At 45.7% G+C, this 18,139-nt stretch overlaps 1 protein-coding gene across 1 annotated transcript in view; it reads left to right on the forward strand.

Annotated features, from left to right (window-relative positions):
• The first annotated feature begins 4,798 nt into the window (after positions 1-4,798).
• Positions 4,799-18,139, forward strand: part of bin3 (bridging integrator 3) — a 33,547-nt gene continuing 20,206 nt past the window's right edge. The window contains exons 1-3 of the mRNA XM_072704620.1: positions 4,799-4,964; positions 13,905-13,953; positions 17,708-17,748. Of these exons, the coding sequence (XP_072560721.1) occupies positions 4,957-4,964; positions 13,905-13,953; positions 17,708-17,748 (98 nt within the window). The 5' untranslated portion in view covers positions 4,799-4,956. The remainder of the gene's footprint in view (positions 4,965-13,904; positions 13,954-17,707; positions 17,749-18,139) is intronic.

Consider the following 18,139-nt stretch of genomic DNA (forward strand, 5'->3'; position numbering starts at 1 on the left):
TCAAAAATCTGAGCAATAACTAAATCAAAAGCTTTTTGATAAGCAGTGATAAGCAGTGGTTGAGATAACTCCCAGTGATGCCTCTTTTAAATTGATGGGGAACCGTCATCAAAGGCAGATCTATTAGCTCTGCTCTCTGTCGAGGCTGACTCAGAGATGTAACAAATTAACTTCTAAACAACTGAGACAGGTCTGCTTCTTGGGTGCAGAGGGCAAGGAAAATAATCCATATCAGTATCCTTTCAGCGTCTCTACAGATTTGCCGTTGACTATTATCACGCCAGCTACGAGATGCCGTTGCCGTCTGCGTAAGGTTGGGAGTGATGTCTTTATTTCAGCCATGCTCGTGGTGTAGAATATGCCGCATTTTACTCCAGCTTTCAAAAATAGCTGCTGGCTTTTCTCTCCTTACTTTCGCACTCAGCCAAAAAGGTTCAGAAACGGAGGCCAAGGAGTACCAGTATAAATAGTAAGGCCAGTTCTCACAGATCATATAACTGGCCCAGAGGATTTGCCGCGCTCCCGATTTGATTTATAGAAAGGAATGTGGCTGACTGTTGAAGGAACGCTGCGCTTAGCTAAGGGTGCAAGCTGAGCCCAGGGAAAGAAAAGAAAAATGCCAAAATGTTTCCATCTGGCAGCCAAAACACCTGCCATGTAATTACAGATGGAAAGGAGCTATCTCCAACTGAGGAAGGAGCCCTTTATATCTGACATATACGCACATGCGGCGGGTTAGCTTAAAACAGAGTCTGCTATTTTTCAAAGCTCAGCTAACTAGAAAATCGAAGGGAAATAGATACCACGCACTAGTCTGAACTGAATATTGGTTTTATTTATACTGTACTTATGTAAAACTACATCGTATACATCAGAATGTTATTTGTGTAAAATACTGGTATTTCTATTTGTCGTATGAGCATAACTTAATCTATGAGTCATAGTGATCAATAGTCTATAACCAGGTCAGAAACTGGGATATATCTTATCCCTGTCTGTTTTGTGAACACATAGATTAATAAAAAATAAGACCCCCCTCCACTCTTAATAGTAAAATAATGTTAGTTAAAATGACTCCAGGTGACTGGAGAAATTGTTTGATGGATGCATGCTGGCACAAATTTGACAACGATTTGCCACCGTCTGTCCAAAAATTGTATTTCAAGGTTCTTGCCAAAAATTTTACAGTGAATGAAAAAAAAACACAAATATCTGCCCATCCAGGGTGTATCTCAGCCTTGGGTTCTATAGTGCCTGGGATGGTCTCCAGAGCCCCGTACTCCTGACCAGGAGATGTGATTAGAAGATGGATAGATGTGCAAACTTCTCACATCACATGTAAGATCTGTGGTGTGTGGTTCAGTGGGCTAACCCTCTGTGCTCGTGAGTAGAAGAGAAGCTGGAGAGAAGAACAAGCCTCAGCCTTACCAGAATAGTTACATGTCTGTGGCCTCTCGAGCAAGGCCCTTCACCCCCCAGCTTCATGCGTACGGCAAGTTAGCTGACCCTGTGCTGTGATCCCCCCCCCCCCCCCCCCCCGCCCCTTCGCCCCCCCATGCCTCCTCTCTCCTGTATAAATGTCTCACAGAGAGGAGGATGGGGTAGGTGAAAACAGAATTTCCCCGCAGGGATTAAAAAATGCGACTATTCTAAATCGCTGCCGATTTAGGTAACCTTTTCTATTTTGGCTTTAAATTTTATTTTTAAGATTTCAGAAGAAATTGCCAAATCACCTCTGATAATCAATATGTCTGATTTCAAAATATTCAGATCTGTACGAGTCCAATAACAAAAGAGGGCCACACACTCCCATTCAGTACTGGTGCCACTTAGTACACAAAGTGTTGCAATTTTACCTTGCTGTTTGTGTAGGTATATCTGTGTATATCCATGTGACTGTGTGGGGGAAATGGGCATCGTGGACTTAGGGTACAAGAAAGCTAACATTTACCTCTGCTTTGACATGTCGCTCTCAGCCTGACTGCTCACTGTCCGTTCTTGGAAATGCTGCTAAACCAAGCGGTGTCCCGTGTCAATCTGCCAGACTGGTTCACGGGGACTGAGAGACGGGGTTCGCGAGGAATTACAAGCTCTGAGGACCGCGCAGAAGTGCCAAAATATCGACACGACCGGTCAAGCTGCCGCTTCAGCTGCCCCTTGTGCAGTCACCCGGTGATTTCCATGCTACATTTATCTCCGTACTGTGTGACTGATTATTTTCTGCACTTATGACGGAAATCCAGTATGTCAGTCTTAGCCTCTGTAAATGTGTAGAAGGGGTGCATTACATTTCACTCGTGAGAATGAGAGCCACAGTGATAAGTTAAGATCACATTAGCATGAAGCACGTCATTTGACTTCATGTGACAGTGTGGTTTCTGTCCTTGGAAATCTGTTAGTTGGTGAAGGTTGACAGTTTTATTTCACCCCCCACACACACACACACAAAACACAAAATTTCTTTATACAGTGTGTAGCTCTGAGCTGCATATTTTGTTATGCTAATCTGAATTTTTAATGTCAGACAGAGTTATTACTTTCTCCTTCCATCGCCTAATTGTACCTTCCTCTTTGCATGCTGCTGCACGAAAAACACGACTCTTTATATCAACCGTATCAACTAGTGGGACCAAAAGTTGACCTGAGCGCTTTTATTTTGCATGGTGATTTGACAGAAAGTATTTTTGACAAAGAAAGGCAACTCCTGGATAGAAGAACTTTTCAAGGACTCCTGGGAAAGTTATGAAGCTTTCGAATTTTGTTTGCTTTCATTTAAAATGGTAGAAATTGTCTTGTTATATAATCTGTGGAGATTTTCTTCTTATTTATATTACCTTATAGTAAGGTATATCGTGCACCCTGTTAACTTTGAATTTTGCAATGGAATCTATTATTGTCACTCTAATTTATTTTGTGCATGGGTGAGTTATTTACCCAACTGTCAACTCTTTGGCTCTTTGGTTTGTTGTAATGCAAATGCAAATGTTATTAACACATAAAGCATTTGAATAACAATTAACAATTGGATTCATTTACCCTTTGCACTGTGATAAGAAAAGAAAAATAACACAGTAAATATATTGTGTTTTTGACAATCAGTTTCTGTGTGATTCGTCTCCATTGAAGTGACATAGATGGTATCAATATATACTATTTCACAATGACTTGGAAATTAGTATAAATGTCTTTGGAATGCTGGCTGCGTTTGTTTATAATAAAGCCAGTTCATTACAAACTGGCAATGGCCTGAAGAAGCCCATGAGTCAGTAGTGTAAAGTGTCCCGTGTAACATACACCATAACCTATAGCAGGAATTTTTGTCCATCATTCCTCAGTCCCTCTTTGTCCAATTAGGACTGCTTTCATCATGGAGCATTCTGGGAAATATAATGCCATTCCACAGCAGGGCAGTCTTTCAGCCATAGGTTCCCTTAAAGGGTAATTTTGAGTCATCACTTTTCTTCTCACTTCTGTATTTTGACTTTCGAAGAAAACCAGAGTACTTGGAGAAATCCCACACCAGCCTGATGCTCCCCCCCCCCCCCAAACCCACACCCACAACATCCCCACAGCAGACTTTAATACAAAAATCAATCAAGGAACATAAGCATCTATTCAATTTTCCATAGTCAATGTGTCACACTGGGAGGCAGCCACAAGGACCAATGTGTATGCAGATTACTTCTCCCAGTGCTGTACTTAATTAGTCATATCGCATAATCAGTTCGATATTCAATGGCATTCATTCAAATGATTAGCAACCTCTGCTGGTTCCAGCCCTCTGCCCCGTGATTGAATAATGGAAGAGCTGAAATATGTAGCTTCCTGAGATCAACACTGTTTAAGCGGAAACAATGGTGACATCAGACAATCAGACATCACTCATCCTTCATCAGTCCTCACAGAGAATTACATGCAGGGCTTTTAATAACTCAGTTGTTGAATGTGTACTATACATACACACACACACACACACACGTTGGGTATACCTATCCTTATGGGGCCCGCTCATTCACTTCTATGGGACAAATGCTAACGCTAACTTTGACATTCTTAACCCCCACCCAGCCCTAACCATAGCCATATCCATAAGTAACCAAGCAAAATACAAGAGTTTTTGCAGTTTTAGTTTTTTCATAGCAGTCACCGATTTTTATAAAATAGAGTTTACCCTTATGGGGACCAGGAAACCCGACCCCATACGGAAAAAAAACTGATATTTATCACGTTATGGGGACATTGTGTTTTGCTGTGTGTCCCCATAAGCAGGGGCGGATTAACGCACAGGCTAGATATGGCTTAAGCCTAGGGGCCCCACGTGTGCCAGCCTGCAAGGGGGCCCCCATTGGCGCAGAGGGGGGTGGGGTTGGGGGGCCCACAGACTACTGTAGCCTAGGGGCCTCTGTACACCTTAATCCGCCCCTGCCCATAAGGATAGGTATACCCGCTCGCACATGCACACATACACACACACATATGCACACTAACTATCTATAGTAGTATATACGTATAGTAGTATGTATATATATACTGCTATATATGTAAATATGTAGAGTTACACTAAGAATACATGTAGTCTACATATACATCCTACTATATATATTAAGTATTTATATTGTAATATATATTGCGCTATACATATACTAAGTATATTTGTGGGAACATTAATTATAGGTCATATATATAGACACGCAGTCCACTTTGTAGGCTGTGTAACTTTAGCAGCACGCAGAGAGGCCCCGCGCCTCTTCCGACGCGCTTTCGCCAACGCCGTCCGCTCCCTGCTCGCTTGCCGTAGAGTCACAGACGCTCTAACCCGTGACCCCAGGAATGAAAACCGACTCTTCCACTTCCTGGAAGCTGTTTCGCTCTGTTTTTATATAGCCGACTAGTATGAGGTACTAAGGCGGAAAAATAAGGGTTGGCCGTGGAAAGAATTTGAAAAGCCCCGACAACATGAGCTGGTGAGTACCGTAAAGCTGTGATGCCGGTTTCCATCGGTTCCGATCGCGCCGGCACCGGCCGGACACCGTCGAAACTGACATGGCTTTCGGTCCGGGACATTACTTTGTGAGTTTCATGCACGTACTTGTTTGTTGAATCCGCAGTCAGAATAACCTGAACATTGGGGATATCTGAAAGTACCCGGATGATCTGTCTCTATTAATATGCTAATGTTTGCTTGGAAAAGAACTCTGGCGAGTTTCGAAAAAGCCAGTGGTCTGGTCTATCTACGAGTCCATTATAATTATTGTTACCTGAAAAACATTGTTTCTCGCTGTCTTTTCTTAATCGTCATCTTAGGATCACACACCAAAAAAACCTCAAAAGAAACAAAAATAACGAAACGCCCCTTTAAAGCCCCGTTGGGTAATGTGTTTGCGTATGGAGAATGATCAGGAAGATGTGAGAATTTCGTAATGATGCCGAAGAGACTGTCTGAACATTTCAGCAGCAGGTAAAGGTGGTGATGCGGTGATGGTGGCAGCGGGGGTCCAGAAGCGGATCGCAGTGTCACGGAAACGCCGCGACACCAAGGATGCAATGATGCCAGGTGTATTTATAGATGCCCACGTCTCTAAAAAGACACAGCGTCTCATTTCATGTAATCCATCACAGCATAAATCAAAAAAGAAAAGGCTTTTGGGTGTTTAGTAAAAAAGAGGAGGGTAGATTTATTATAGTGCGAATATGGAAATCCCGCCTCCACCTTGTGTCTATACGGTGGATTTTAAACTTTTATAACACTTTGGCAAATATTTCACTAATACCCTCTCAAGTTGTACCAAGTGTACCAAAATGTTTTTTAAAGTTTTCAAGGAAATGTTATTTTTAATAGAAAATTGATCATTTACAGTAAGGGACCAGACACTGGTAACTTTCCGACATCTTGATAATACAGGTTTTGGTTTTACTCGGAAGCCATTTTCCACGTATCAGTGAACACATTTAACATCCTGGCTTATCAAACAAGCAAGACAAAAAAATCTAACTTCGAAACAGTCGGTTTTTCCATTCCTGGCAGTATTTCAGCTGATCATTTTCTCAGCCCTGGTTTTGTCCAGTTACAACGTATCCCTCCTTTTCCTGTCCCCTGGCAAGGCCCAGCTCTGCAGTCAAAGTAATTAAGAGCCATAGTGTTCTGACTGTTCCGTGCAGCTCTTGGAGAATGGAGCTGCTGACCATCTTAGAAGAAATACTGACTGTTTGCTCTTAGTAATACGCACCTTTCACCCTTTCCTGTAGGTAATGTTTGCCTTTTGACCTCAAATAAAATGTCATTTTAATCATGTTCTACAAATGCAGATCATGTGCTATATGCAAATATTGTCATTGAAGCTGAAAACTTTCCACATAAATAATCCCACTATGTTGAAACATATAAATATACATTTGCATTTTTAAAATACTTTGCCCCCATGTTTTTAATGAATTCTAGGCTGACTTGTTTAGCCAGTTTCTTTAAAAGTTAAACACCGTCATAGGGTCCAGACTTCATGAGAACTTCATTATGACTACAGCCATGCTTTCTGAAGCATAATCACCCTCCTTTAAGGCCTCTGTGTGTTTTCCCGCCTTCTCCGGCTGTGTTTATACCTCTAATATAACCTCAATAATTATGTAAATCTCACGATTCTTCCCCTGTTATGGTTGTGAGGTGGAGATGCACTGCATAGCATGATTGTGGTGGAGGAGGATAGTAGGGTTCAACAGAAACCAAATAACCAAATAACTATTAATGTAACTCGAACGAAATGTAGTTATGGCCCCTCTGAGCCCCAACAGACAGCCCTTAAAACACTAACTGAGAGAATCTCCTTATAAACAAACAAACACAGCAAATAAAGGCCGCAGTTCATCCCACAAACTGTCCATTTACCCCAGTCCACCCAGCTGACCCAGTTTAAATTCTAACACAGTGATCAGGTTGACTGGAGTCAGTTGGGTTTCATCACCTGGCGTATTTTTGGAGGGAGGGCCTGCTGGCCACCGCTGTCTCTGCTGTCCGGTCTGCTTGTGGCACATGATGGATATATACAGGCGCACAGATTAGGAAAAAGGGATCCTTTAATACACACTTGATGTTCCACATTGCCTCTTAGCTGGGAGTGTATTGATGTTCGTTTAACGGGGCTGTATCAGCAACTGGCTATTTTCCATCCTTCCTTTCTCAATAATCGCTTATCTAATTTGGTTTCCAGTGACTAGGGCTTGTCCCAGGAAGTGCAGTGCTTTCTGTGGGGTGTATCCTGGATGGAATGCCGGTCTGTTAGGCTCGCTCTCTCACTCTCTCTCTCACACAGTCACACTCACACACACAAACACACACACACACACACACACACTGTTGCACAGTAAGGGTAGCCAGAAGTCCCCAGTTGACCTTAGCCGCTCAAAAGCAAAAAAAAATAAAAAATGCCAGCCGAAATTTCAAGCAGACACACGTGTCGACTGGTGGGCGAAATGAAACCAAAACGAGAGGCTGCCAAGTGTCACAGGTGGTGTGCGTGTGTGTTTTTGTGTAGGTGGGTGAAATTATGGTTCAGGTGAACTTGCGCTCTCCGTGTTGACTGTTATGCTGAGAAGCGTTAGGCTCCTTGCTCTGTATTTTGAAGGCACCTTGTAATCGAATTTTTGGCTTGATTCTCTTAAGTTTAACATGATTAAGGCACTTTGGCAAGGAGTTAAGGTTACTCTGTTTTTTCCCCCCCAAATAAGTAATACATTTGTGATTATAATTGTGCATATTGTTGCCGTCATCATTTCAGAAAGACCCCGGGGGGATCCTTCCTGGCTGGATGTGAGATTACAGCTCTCTGCCCGCTTCCTAATCTGTGGCATTTTTTTTTTCGGTCGATCGCACAAGGGAAGTGATTCATCGTGACATTCCCATGCGGCATGCTGGACAAAGGAAGTCGAGTCGGGGAGTCACGGTGGCGAGGGGAGCTTTCCTCACGCTGTCGTCAGTGCACGCGTGTGAATCCCTGTCTGATTTGCATCACGTTCAGGGAAAAGAATTGGGGGGGGGGCACCATGACAGAGAGGCACAGAGACGACAATACTGTCACACGGGGACAATGGCAGGCTTCACTTCCGCCGCTGTGTGAGACCAACCCTGGGGTCAAAGGTGAAGAGCCCATCCTGTCAAAGGGCCCTTTATGGGCTACTCTGACTGGGCAGTTAAAGCCTGGCATTTACGCGTGGCCCGTGACGCGGGCACAAGGGCCTGGGGTCAGCGCTGAGAACAATCGCAGCCCCAGTGTCTGGAAGGGCATGAGCGGGATCTTCCTGTCCGGCCCATCGCGATAAAGAGCTCCGTGCCGATCACAGATCTGCTGGGACGCCCAGCGGTTTCGTACTCCGCCCGGCCCTTGCCGTCATTTGCCTGTCTCCGTCACTCTGCTGCTTCAGCACCCTTTGGGGGGGGGGGGGTAATGAGTGCATCATTGTTTGGACCCGTGTGCGTTTGGGTTAAACGCTGCACCAGCTAACAGACGGCTGCTTTGTCCACTTTCCGGGAGCGATATGGGAGCCGTGTTGGTTTCTCTTAACACAAGGGTCATTTTTGGAGATCTCTACAGCAGCGTTTTGTTTTTGTCATCTTTTAGTTTGCTGGTGGCCCCCCCCCTTCCACTTTAACAATCTGGTCCATGGAGCATCAAGAGACTGATGAAATTTTTGCTGTTTTTTTCTTCCCCCTCTGGAATGAATACAGTTCCGATGACGACGTCACGCATTTGTCAGTCCGGTTTTTTTTTTTTTTTTTTTGTCTGTCGGGTAGAACTGGATACGTCATAAGCAGAAGTGTGTTAAAGGGCTGCTCTGTGCCTTAGCCCTTTGTACTGGTGATTAGAAGGTTGCAGGTTCAAATCCCATGGTCTGGCAAAGTGGTTTCACCCTTTGACCCTCGAGCAAGACCCCTAACCTCGGTTGCTCCAGGGACTGGTTAACCATGCTTCTCAATTGGGCATGTGATGTGAAGCCATGTTCTTATTAAGATGGCTTCTTTATTAACTTTGCATTGTTTAATGATTCCCAGTTTCTCAAAACAATTTTTTTTTTATCAGTGATGTCCCAAGTCGACGTCAAGGATGGGAATGCAGGTATTTTTTCATCGATCGGTGTCGGCTACCACGACCCAATCCAAAGCCCGATCTACTTAATTTCCCGCATCCACCAAACTGACATCAGTTGCGGAGAATGTAAAGTTCCATCATACGCTGCAGTGAGCCTGAGGCACATGGGCTTGAAACTATAGTACAAACTATTGAGAGGTCAGCTGTGTGGAAATTCGTGAAACTGAAAACTCAAAGTAGCCCGACAACTATCTGTAATGTTTGCAGTGCCGTTCTTTCGAGAGAAGGCAGCAACAGAGCATCCTCTAATACAAGAAATCTAATTAGGCACTCGTAGAAACATCATAACGAAGAATACTACTCACTATTCAGGCAAAAATACGTGTATGTATGTGTGTATACAATAATATATATAACTTTAAATGTTTATTAAAAGATGAGATGACTCAGAATCGGCTGAATGTATCAGAACGTGGTGCCAAAAAATGAATCGTAACATGGAACTAAATGTATACAAGAAAATCACTGACCGTAGCTCAAAAAAATTGACATATTACTATTAGAAGGAGTGTAATTGCACTTAGTTTTTTGTTTGCAGTAGGTAACATGTTTAAGTGGCATGGAGGACTCTGGGTCGAACCTCTCGGGTTTGCCTTAGGATTTTAGGTTTTCTGTTTTAACTCTGCAGTAAACATCCTACCGTAGATGCTACATACACCTATGATTACCTGATTAAAAGGAGAATGTAATTGCGTCTCACATCCTGTTTACCTGCACTGGGGTGACCTTGGATGTGCTTTTTTAGAAACTCGCTCCATACCCTTGTCTCCTGTACTTGGGCATTTCCAGGATAATATGGCATAATTATACCTACCCTAAATAATTTAAAAGCTTAATTGTTGTGAGGAAAATTGGAAATGGGGAAATCTCTCAGAAATAGGTTATTGCATCATTAAGGTGGATGTTTCCTCTGATTATAGAACATTTCCAAAATACCTCATTTAAAATAAGCTTTAGCGTTCGCCAGATCTGCAAAACATCTGATCTGTTTTTCTTTCCAGTGTTAGTTTTCCCTCCCTGAAACACGGACATGCATTATTGATGCACGTAGACCTACACAAACACATTCACTTTTATTTAAGGTGAGAATGTTCCTGTGCGTGTGTGTACGCAAATATGTGTTCCATCAGTATCACACCTGTACGTAATAATATTACGGTGCTTATGTACAGGGGATGGATGAAATAACAGGGAAGTGGTCCATGAGAAAGGGTTCAAAATTCAAAGCATGTACCCAAGGCCGCACGAGCTGCCTGGGGCGGTAGTCGTTCATGCAGCATTTTATGGTGTAGTTAGGGGCCCCACCAATAACTTTAACCCAGAGGGCCCCAGCGGACCCCACACGCTCTATTCCGGCCCTGCATGTGCTGGATATGAACAAATGGCATCAGCCGAGAGGGGGAGTGAGATGCTCATGGACAAGGATAGACGGACATTGAACTGCACGGTTATGGAGCACAATACAACCACAGAAATGACTGAACCAGTGAACACAACCAGTCTCAGCAAATACTGCTGTGGGCTTATGTCAGGGCCAGTATCAGTCAACCCATTAGGCAACATTAGCGGACGCCTGCGGCGCCATTTTTTGAGGGGGGAAGTTTTGACTTAGGGAGTCAGTTTCACTTTGTCTCAGACAGGGGGCGCTAGTGGCAAAACTTGCCTGGGGAGCTGCATGAGCTGGACAGGGACCATATTCATGGCCAAAGAGCAAAGGCATGTAACCTGGTGTCAGGAACCCAAAGTCCAGACCCCTGATGAGTAGTAAAATAGTAAAATCTGGTCTAATGGGTCGTCTTTGACCCTTTTCCCTACACCCAGATGGGTTTAAGTTTAGAGATACCTGATGGGTGCTTTCAGCCCACAGTGTGTGTTACCAGATGTCAAACATGGTGGGGCTTCAGTAATGGTATGGGCAGCCATCTTGTGGAAGGCATTAGGTCAGATCATTGTTCTTCATGGTCATGCAACAGAATATAAAGCCGGTTTACTGGGCCGGGCGTACCCTTCAGTGTAATCACCGTTCTGTCAGGATGTTCCTGTACTTTGAGATGATAATCCCCCCCCCAATACACTGTAAAACAAAGAGCAGTTTCATGAACACCAGGGTGATGTCAAACACCTTTCATGACCTCCCTGAACCTTTATGAGAACTTCTGGAGTGTAGAGTGTGAAGCCGATTTCCATCCTCTCCATCCCTTGTAGAATTTGTCTAATATCCCCCTGCATACAGTTCAGAACTTGTATGACACCTTGGAAACGGCACCCTTACTCCTCATTGTGTCCCTATTGAAAGAATTCCCTTTAATTTGACTGCACCCTGTATGCATTTGTGTGTATTTATAGGTAGAATGTCACATATACAATATAAATTCATACACAATGGGCCTTAATGTATTTGTGGTTGTACTCGTGTCACACTCCCCCCCTTTGATCGTGCACATCTACACAGCACGCAGACTAATGTGGAGAGTAATGACCTGTAGCTGTCACCTTTCTGTTACCCTCCCGGGACCCGAAGCAGCGTCGGAACCCATTTCATGGCTTAAAGTTTAAGATTCAAAGACACGTCAGAGCCGAAGTTGCGCTCGAGCGGGCATGCGTCCCCGTGCGATCCGTGGGCGCCAATCCTCGTCGTCTTTCTGTAGGAAAAATAAACAGCAACAACATCTCTTTGACGTGAGACTGAGTCGTTTGCATATGGATGCTGTCTAGTCGACAGCTTTGGGAAAACAGACAAGCGCACGTGTGTGTAACGTGCACAGAGGGGGCGCTGTATCGGGGCCCAGTCGCACGCACAGGCGAGTGTGCGAGTGAGCGAGCGACCGCTGCTAAGATGCACCTCCCGCGTGCCGTCCACGAGTCGCCACGGCGTGACTCACCGTCTGCCCTTGAGGAATTCGAGTGGGTGAAGGAGTAGTTTTCCATGATGGCGCTCGCTTATGAAAAGTGTGACATGGGCGAATGTACTTTTCCTCAGGAAGCTGGCTTGCCGGACCCCCCCCCCCCCCCCCCCCCATTCCCCACACCTTAATATAATTCGTTTGAGTTTCACTGAATGTTAATCACTGGACTTGGGCCATGAAGAAGATCCTGAGGCCTTCCTGAGGATGAAGACCTTGAAGCGAGGTGGTCCTCGTGTCTTCACCCTTTTCGTGTTCCTTCGCATTGGTCTATGAACCAACCCACCCACCAGCCGCACCACCATCAGCAGCAGCAGCTCCTGCCTCCCCCCCAAACGCAGCCATCTGCCAGACGCCTCAGTCGTTAATAGCGTCGCCCTGACGAGGAACGCTTCTCAGTCGTGCAAAGGTCAGGCATTTCCCTGGCAGTTCCGCCCCCACCATAGTAATCAGAGTGCCGTATCGCACGGGAAGGATGAATGCAATTTCGGGGGATTCAATGGCTGATGTCTTTTTCTTTTTTTTGTTTTTACCTTCCAAGATTTCATAGCATTTTACAGTTATTTTGCTGTGAATTTGATTGTCAGACGGCACATGAAGTACAGTCACTGCGGAACGCCCGCCACCCACCCACTGTAAGATAACAGGGGTCATGGGTCGTTTATTGTCTAAGGACACTGGCTTCTTCATTTCCACGGGGGCCGTTTGTTGTTTGACCATTTGTTTGTGAATGCGTTTATTTTTTTTTGGGAACTTCTGGGTCCTGGGCAGAGTATGAGCTCTTTCAAGGTCACCTATGAATTTTTTTTCTTTTTTTTTCTTTCTTTCTTTCAATGCTACTTTGACCGTTTCAGGATACGGCGATGTCCATATTCCGCCCACTGGCTGCCTTCAGTCAGGATCTTCCCATTAGCCTGTTCAGAGTAGGGGGAAGTTTGCAGGAGATCCCTGCATGAAAGACATTGAAGTCGCATCGAAAAAGAGGCGCAGCTTCAGGACTGATTTTTCAGGGTTTTTATCTTTTTCTTGTGTCTATTTTGTTTATTTCGCGATCCCCAAAGACAAGTCTGTCCCGAAGACTCAGCTCAATTATCCAGGTTCTTTGTAGTCTAAACGAATATTATCTAATCGCAATACGATTAGGGTGACAGTAGCATACGCAGCGATATGTCAGCCTCAGATGCTGGGAGCGGGTGCTGACCTTGCGGGTGAAGTTTGGGGGCTGGGCCATGCGAGTGTGCGCGGGGGGGGGGTTAGTCGGAGGCGTGGAGGGCGCTGTGGTTTCTAGCTGAAACAATTGACAGGACCCTGTGGATGAAGGATGGGGGGAGGTTGTGGAGGAGAGGGATGTGGGGCAGAGGGGACAGACACTTCTAATTAGTGACATCCGCCAGCAATGGGAGACAGATGTGCGGCACGGTGACAGGAAGTCCGCGGGGACACCGCAGAGCGCGGCGCAGCAGGGAAGGGGTTTACCGACGAGGCTTGCAGGGGCCCTGCCGGCTTCCTGCGGCCGCTTACCTGCAGGTTGCTAACAGCAGCAGCCTCTGGGTAGCTGAAGTTACTTGTCCATCAGTGAACACTGACCCCTGAACACTGAAAGGAAGCCACCCCCCAGCTTTAAACCCAACTTCCAGGCTGAAACGACCAACTGTCATGGTGTTGAGTTAAATGGCGACTCTCCGCCATTCTGTTCCGCCATTTTTGGCTGTGCGCCTTCTCGACTTCGGGAATGTGATAAAGCAAACCCGCCTGTCGACAAGAACATCTTCACGCTAGTCCCGATGACGTATGCTGCGTTTAGTCACTTGTTTGTCAGCGTTTATTCTTGACTCATGTTATTTATCTGTGTTATTTCGTCTAGGATCCCATTCAAGATTGGACAACCGAAGAAACAGATTGTTTCAAAAACGGTAAGCTTGTTTTCCGTAGCTCCATCTATCAACTTATTGACATATGATCATGTTTGTATTTTATTCACTGGCTGTACTGACAGGTCTTGATATGGTCGGTGATGTCATTGAATATGCAACGTCTTGCCGAGGGGGTGAATGTAGCAGTTCCCTGTGGCGCAATCACTAAATGTCACAGATTTCTTGTTCCTGATGGGCCGCGTTTGGAGCCTGGATGGTCAGGTTGAAAGGGTCTCGGTTTTTGCCCAACTGATTTACGCAAGCTCATCTGACTTGCTGGTGAAGGCTTGCTGGTGAAGGCTTGCTGGTGAAGGCTCGCTTCAGCAGTATGCTTCCAGTTGCGACATTTTGCCTCTGGATTTCGCCGGCTTTCAGACGTCACCAGATGAGTTGCTTTTTGGCTTCCCCTGAAGGAAAGCGAAGGGGAGATCTGTATGTTTTGTGTGCATGTGTATGTCTTGTCACACATCATGACTGATGAGGTTCCTCAATGAACATCTTTGGCTGACTCCTCCCCTCACCTCAGTCCCCCTGTAACCTTCACTCCCTTGTTGCCCCAGGCAGCCGGCTCAGGTTTTCTGATGGCTTCTGCCATAGCTGCTCCCAAAAGACCAAGGATCAGACATGAATATTCCTGTGAAGGTTCCCACAAGCTCCTTCTTCTACACTTTGGCAAGAGCTGGGCAGGTTTAAGCCTGACGATTGTCATCATTTCTATTCCCCAAGGTCCTTGGACCCTGAATGTAAATCTTATGGAAGCCTTTGAATGAACGTTTGCTTTCTGTAATAAGCTGAAGTATATACTCTTGCCCCCCACCTTTATTCGGTGGAGTTAGGGCTATGAATTTGTCCCACTCATGCACTGAGGTGAGTGGGCACCCAGTCCGCTGGGGTGAAACCACTTCCACTGTGACATCAGAGGCCCGGGCCCTGGGAGCGGGTGGGCTGGCGGGGGGGCTGGCTGGCCCTTTGGAGCCTCTCCAGAGACGAGTTGGCCGCTTCCTGCCCCAGTGTTTGTTTATCCCGAAGCCCACGGAACCCCCCCCCCCCACTGCCTGGAAGTGGATCGGCCTGGGCTGGCTGGAACAGCTGGGCCGAGGCCTGGGGGGCTCGGGGTGGCCCCGGGGGATGGCCACCGGAACAGCGGTGAGCGTGCAGGAGCCAGGTGGGGGGGGGGGGGGGGGACGTGTTGCTGGCTTACTTCTCGAAGTTGTTTCCAAAATAGATGGTGCTTCAGGGTACGAGGGGAAGCCCCGTCATCAGTGAACATTCCTGACATGCCAGTCGATTGGGTAATGCCCCCAAAATGCACATGTGCACAGTACACGGTCACACTATCAGGCAATCATATGCTACCTTCGCCAGCTAGGGTGCCGTCCGAATGGACGGGGGCTTGAGTTACTCTGCTGGAAGTGCCTCAGGTGAGACAGTTGTGCCAGCAGTGAATACCACCCACCTTCTCTGATCGTATCTGTCTTTTTCCCTTGAGAATGACGTTTGTGAATTGACCATGAGAAAAAAATGCCTACATTAAACAAAAGAGGGAAAACACATGTGACCCCCCACCCCCCCACCCCACCCAGTGTCTTATGAAAGACGTGCGTGATGATCGTCACACCAGGACACGCTGAGGACCACAACCTCACGGTGTCTGGGAGCCCAGCTCTGTGTCATCGTCAGAAATGCAGGTCGACACTCACAGTGAAAACCACTTTCAGTGATCACGGTTATAGTGATCAGCCACTTATATAGATCAAAAATCTTGGGGCAGAATAATTCCTGTACTGATACTGTTTAAATAACTCGCTTATAGTAATCAAGTAGTCCGTGTTCATTTTCGGGTTTTTTAAACATGACAGTAACTTGTCTGCTTCTGTCTAGTTACCTGAGGCTAATGTTGTGCGCACAGAAAACATGACGGGAAATAGAAAGTGATTATCTCTCAATGACAAATGTAGACCCATTAAAGTTTATGATAAACTGCCAAAAACGAGCCACCGAGATGCAGCATTGAAGCTACAATAAGCTGTATTTTATGTACAGTACTGTACTGTATTATCGCGTATTTGAATTATACACAGTTCAATCATTTTATTTGTCCAGTACTGTAACTTGAAAAGCGTTGGAAATGGCTGTACTATATTTTTAGAGTCAATAAAATTTAGTAAGTAGCAACGCTGTCAGTTTTATTACCTTATATGCATGTAACACATATACAGATCTCAATTAGATGGTAATCTGCTTGAGACAAAGGAAAAGAAAAAAAAATCAGTTATAATGATCATCCGCTTATACCAGGGGTGGCCAATCTTATCCGCAAAGGGCCGGTGCGTATGCAGGTTTTCGCTGCAACTCCCTAATTAGATTACTAATTAGAGGACTGATTGGCTGAAGAGTCCTCACACCTGGGTTTGAACAGCTGACCTACAGGTTATCCCAAAAACTTGCATACACACCGGGACTTTGCGGATAAGATTGGCCCCCCCTGGGGTATACCGATCAATGTCACCCAGACCGACGTGATCACTATAAGCGGTTTCCACTGTAACTGAAATTCCAAAGAAACTGAAGTTTTTATCCCATAGTTGGGCCAAATTGTCACCCTTTTGGGATTCTGCCATCATCAGTGTATTACTCTACACATGCTGTTATTATCTATGTGGTATACTGTCCACACGTTATTAGTATCTATGCAGGTTACTCTGCACATGCTATTAGTATCTATGCAGGTTACTCTGCACATGCTATTAGTATCTTTGCGGGTTACTGTCCACACATTATTAGTATCTATGCAGGTTACTCTGCACATACTATTAGTATCTATGTAGTTTACTGTCCAGACATTATTAGTATCTATGCAGGTTACTCTGCACATGCTATTAGTATCTATGCAGGTTACTGTCCACACATTATTGGTATCTATGCAGGTTACTCTGCACATGCTGTTAGTATCTATGTGGTTTACTGTCCACACATTATTAGTATCCATGCATGTTACTCTGCACATGCTATTAGTATCTATACAGGTTACTCTGCACATGCTATTCGTATCTATGCGGGTTACTGTCCACACATTATTGGTATCTATGTAGGTTACTCTGCACATACTCTTAGTATCTACGCAGGTTACTGTCCACACATTAGTAGTGTCTATGCAGGTAATTCTGCACATGCTATTAGTATCTCTGCAGGTTACTCTGCACATTCTCTTAGTATCAATGCAGGTTACTCTGCACATTCTCTTAGTATCTATGCAGGTTACTCTGCACATGCTATTAGTATCTGTGCGAGTAACTGTCTATGTAAATTATATCTATGCAGGTTACTCTGCACATGCTATTGGTATCTGTGCGAGTTACTGTCCACACCTTATTAGTATCTATGCGGGTTACTCTGCACATACTATTAGTATCTGTGCAGTTGGTCATACACTGTTAGTATCTGTGAGGTTACTGTCCACACGCTATTAGTATCTGCAGCTTACTTTATGTTTGTGTGTGTGTGTCACTTTGCGCATGTTATTAGTGCATGTGTGTGTGTGCGTGTGTTGGCTGCGCTGACTCATTCGGCAGGTGGGGTTTGACAACAGCCCCTTCACTCCCACTGCCCTGGCAAAGGCCTCCGTTCTCCAGTGAGAGAGAACGAGCGACGCGTTGCTGCCATTTACACGCCGGAGCAGCCAGACGAGCATGTCCCCCCCCCCCCCCACCCCTATAAGCGCGTTGACCTCTGTGTACGTTCCCTCTGTCCACAGGTGGAGAGAGACTTTGAGCGGGAGTACGACAAACTGCAAAAGTAAGTTTGTGTGTGAGCTGGATCCCTCCCCTCGGCGCCCGTGTCAGAAGCCGCCCACGTGAGTGTTTGAGTGTGCGCTGGCTTTGCGGGGGGAGGTGTCTCTCCTGTGAGGCTGCGCGCTCCTGACAATGGCTGGGAAAACGAGGAGCGCCTGAGGAGGTGTGAGCCTTCGCCTCTCCTCGCTCATGTCGGGCCGCTGTCGGACCCTTTCATATGGGACGGCTTTGAACACCGTCTCTGCTCGTACGCATTTTGTACTCAAACTGGATCCCGGTGATCTTGCTGATCTGTGGTGCTCAGACCCTCCAGAAAATGCCCCCCCCCCTTCCCTCAGTGTGTGACGTGAATCCACCTGAGAACGTGCATGCAGCCGGTCCGAGCGCCGCCACGT

The sequence above is a fragment of the Paramormyrops kingsleyae genome, chromosome 2 (genome assembly GCF_048594095.1).
Source record: "Paramormyrops kingsleyae isolate MSU_618 chromosome 2, PKINGS_0.4, whole genome shotgun sequence".
Taxonomy (NCBI): domain Eukaryota; kingdom Metazoa; phylum Chordata; class Actinopteri; order Osteoglossiformes; family Mormyridae; genus Paramormyrops; species Paramormyrops kingsleyae.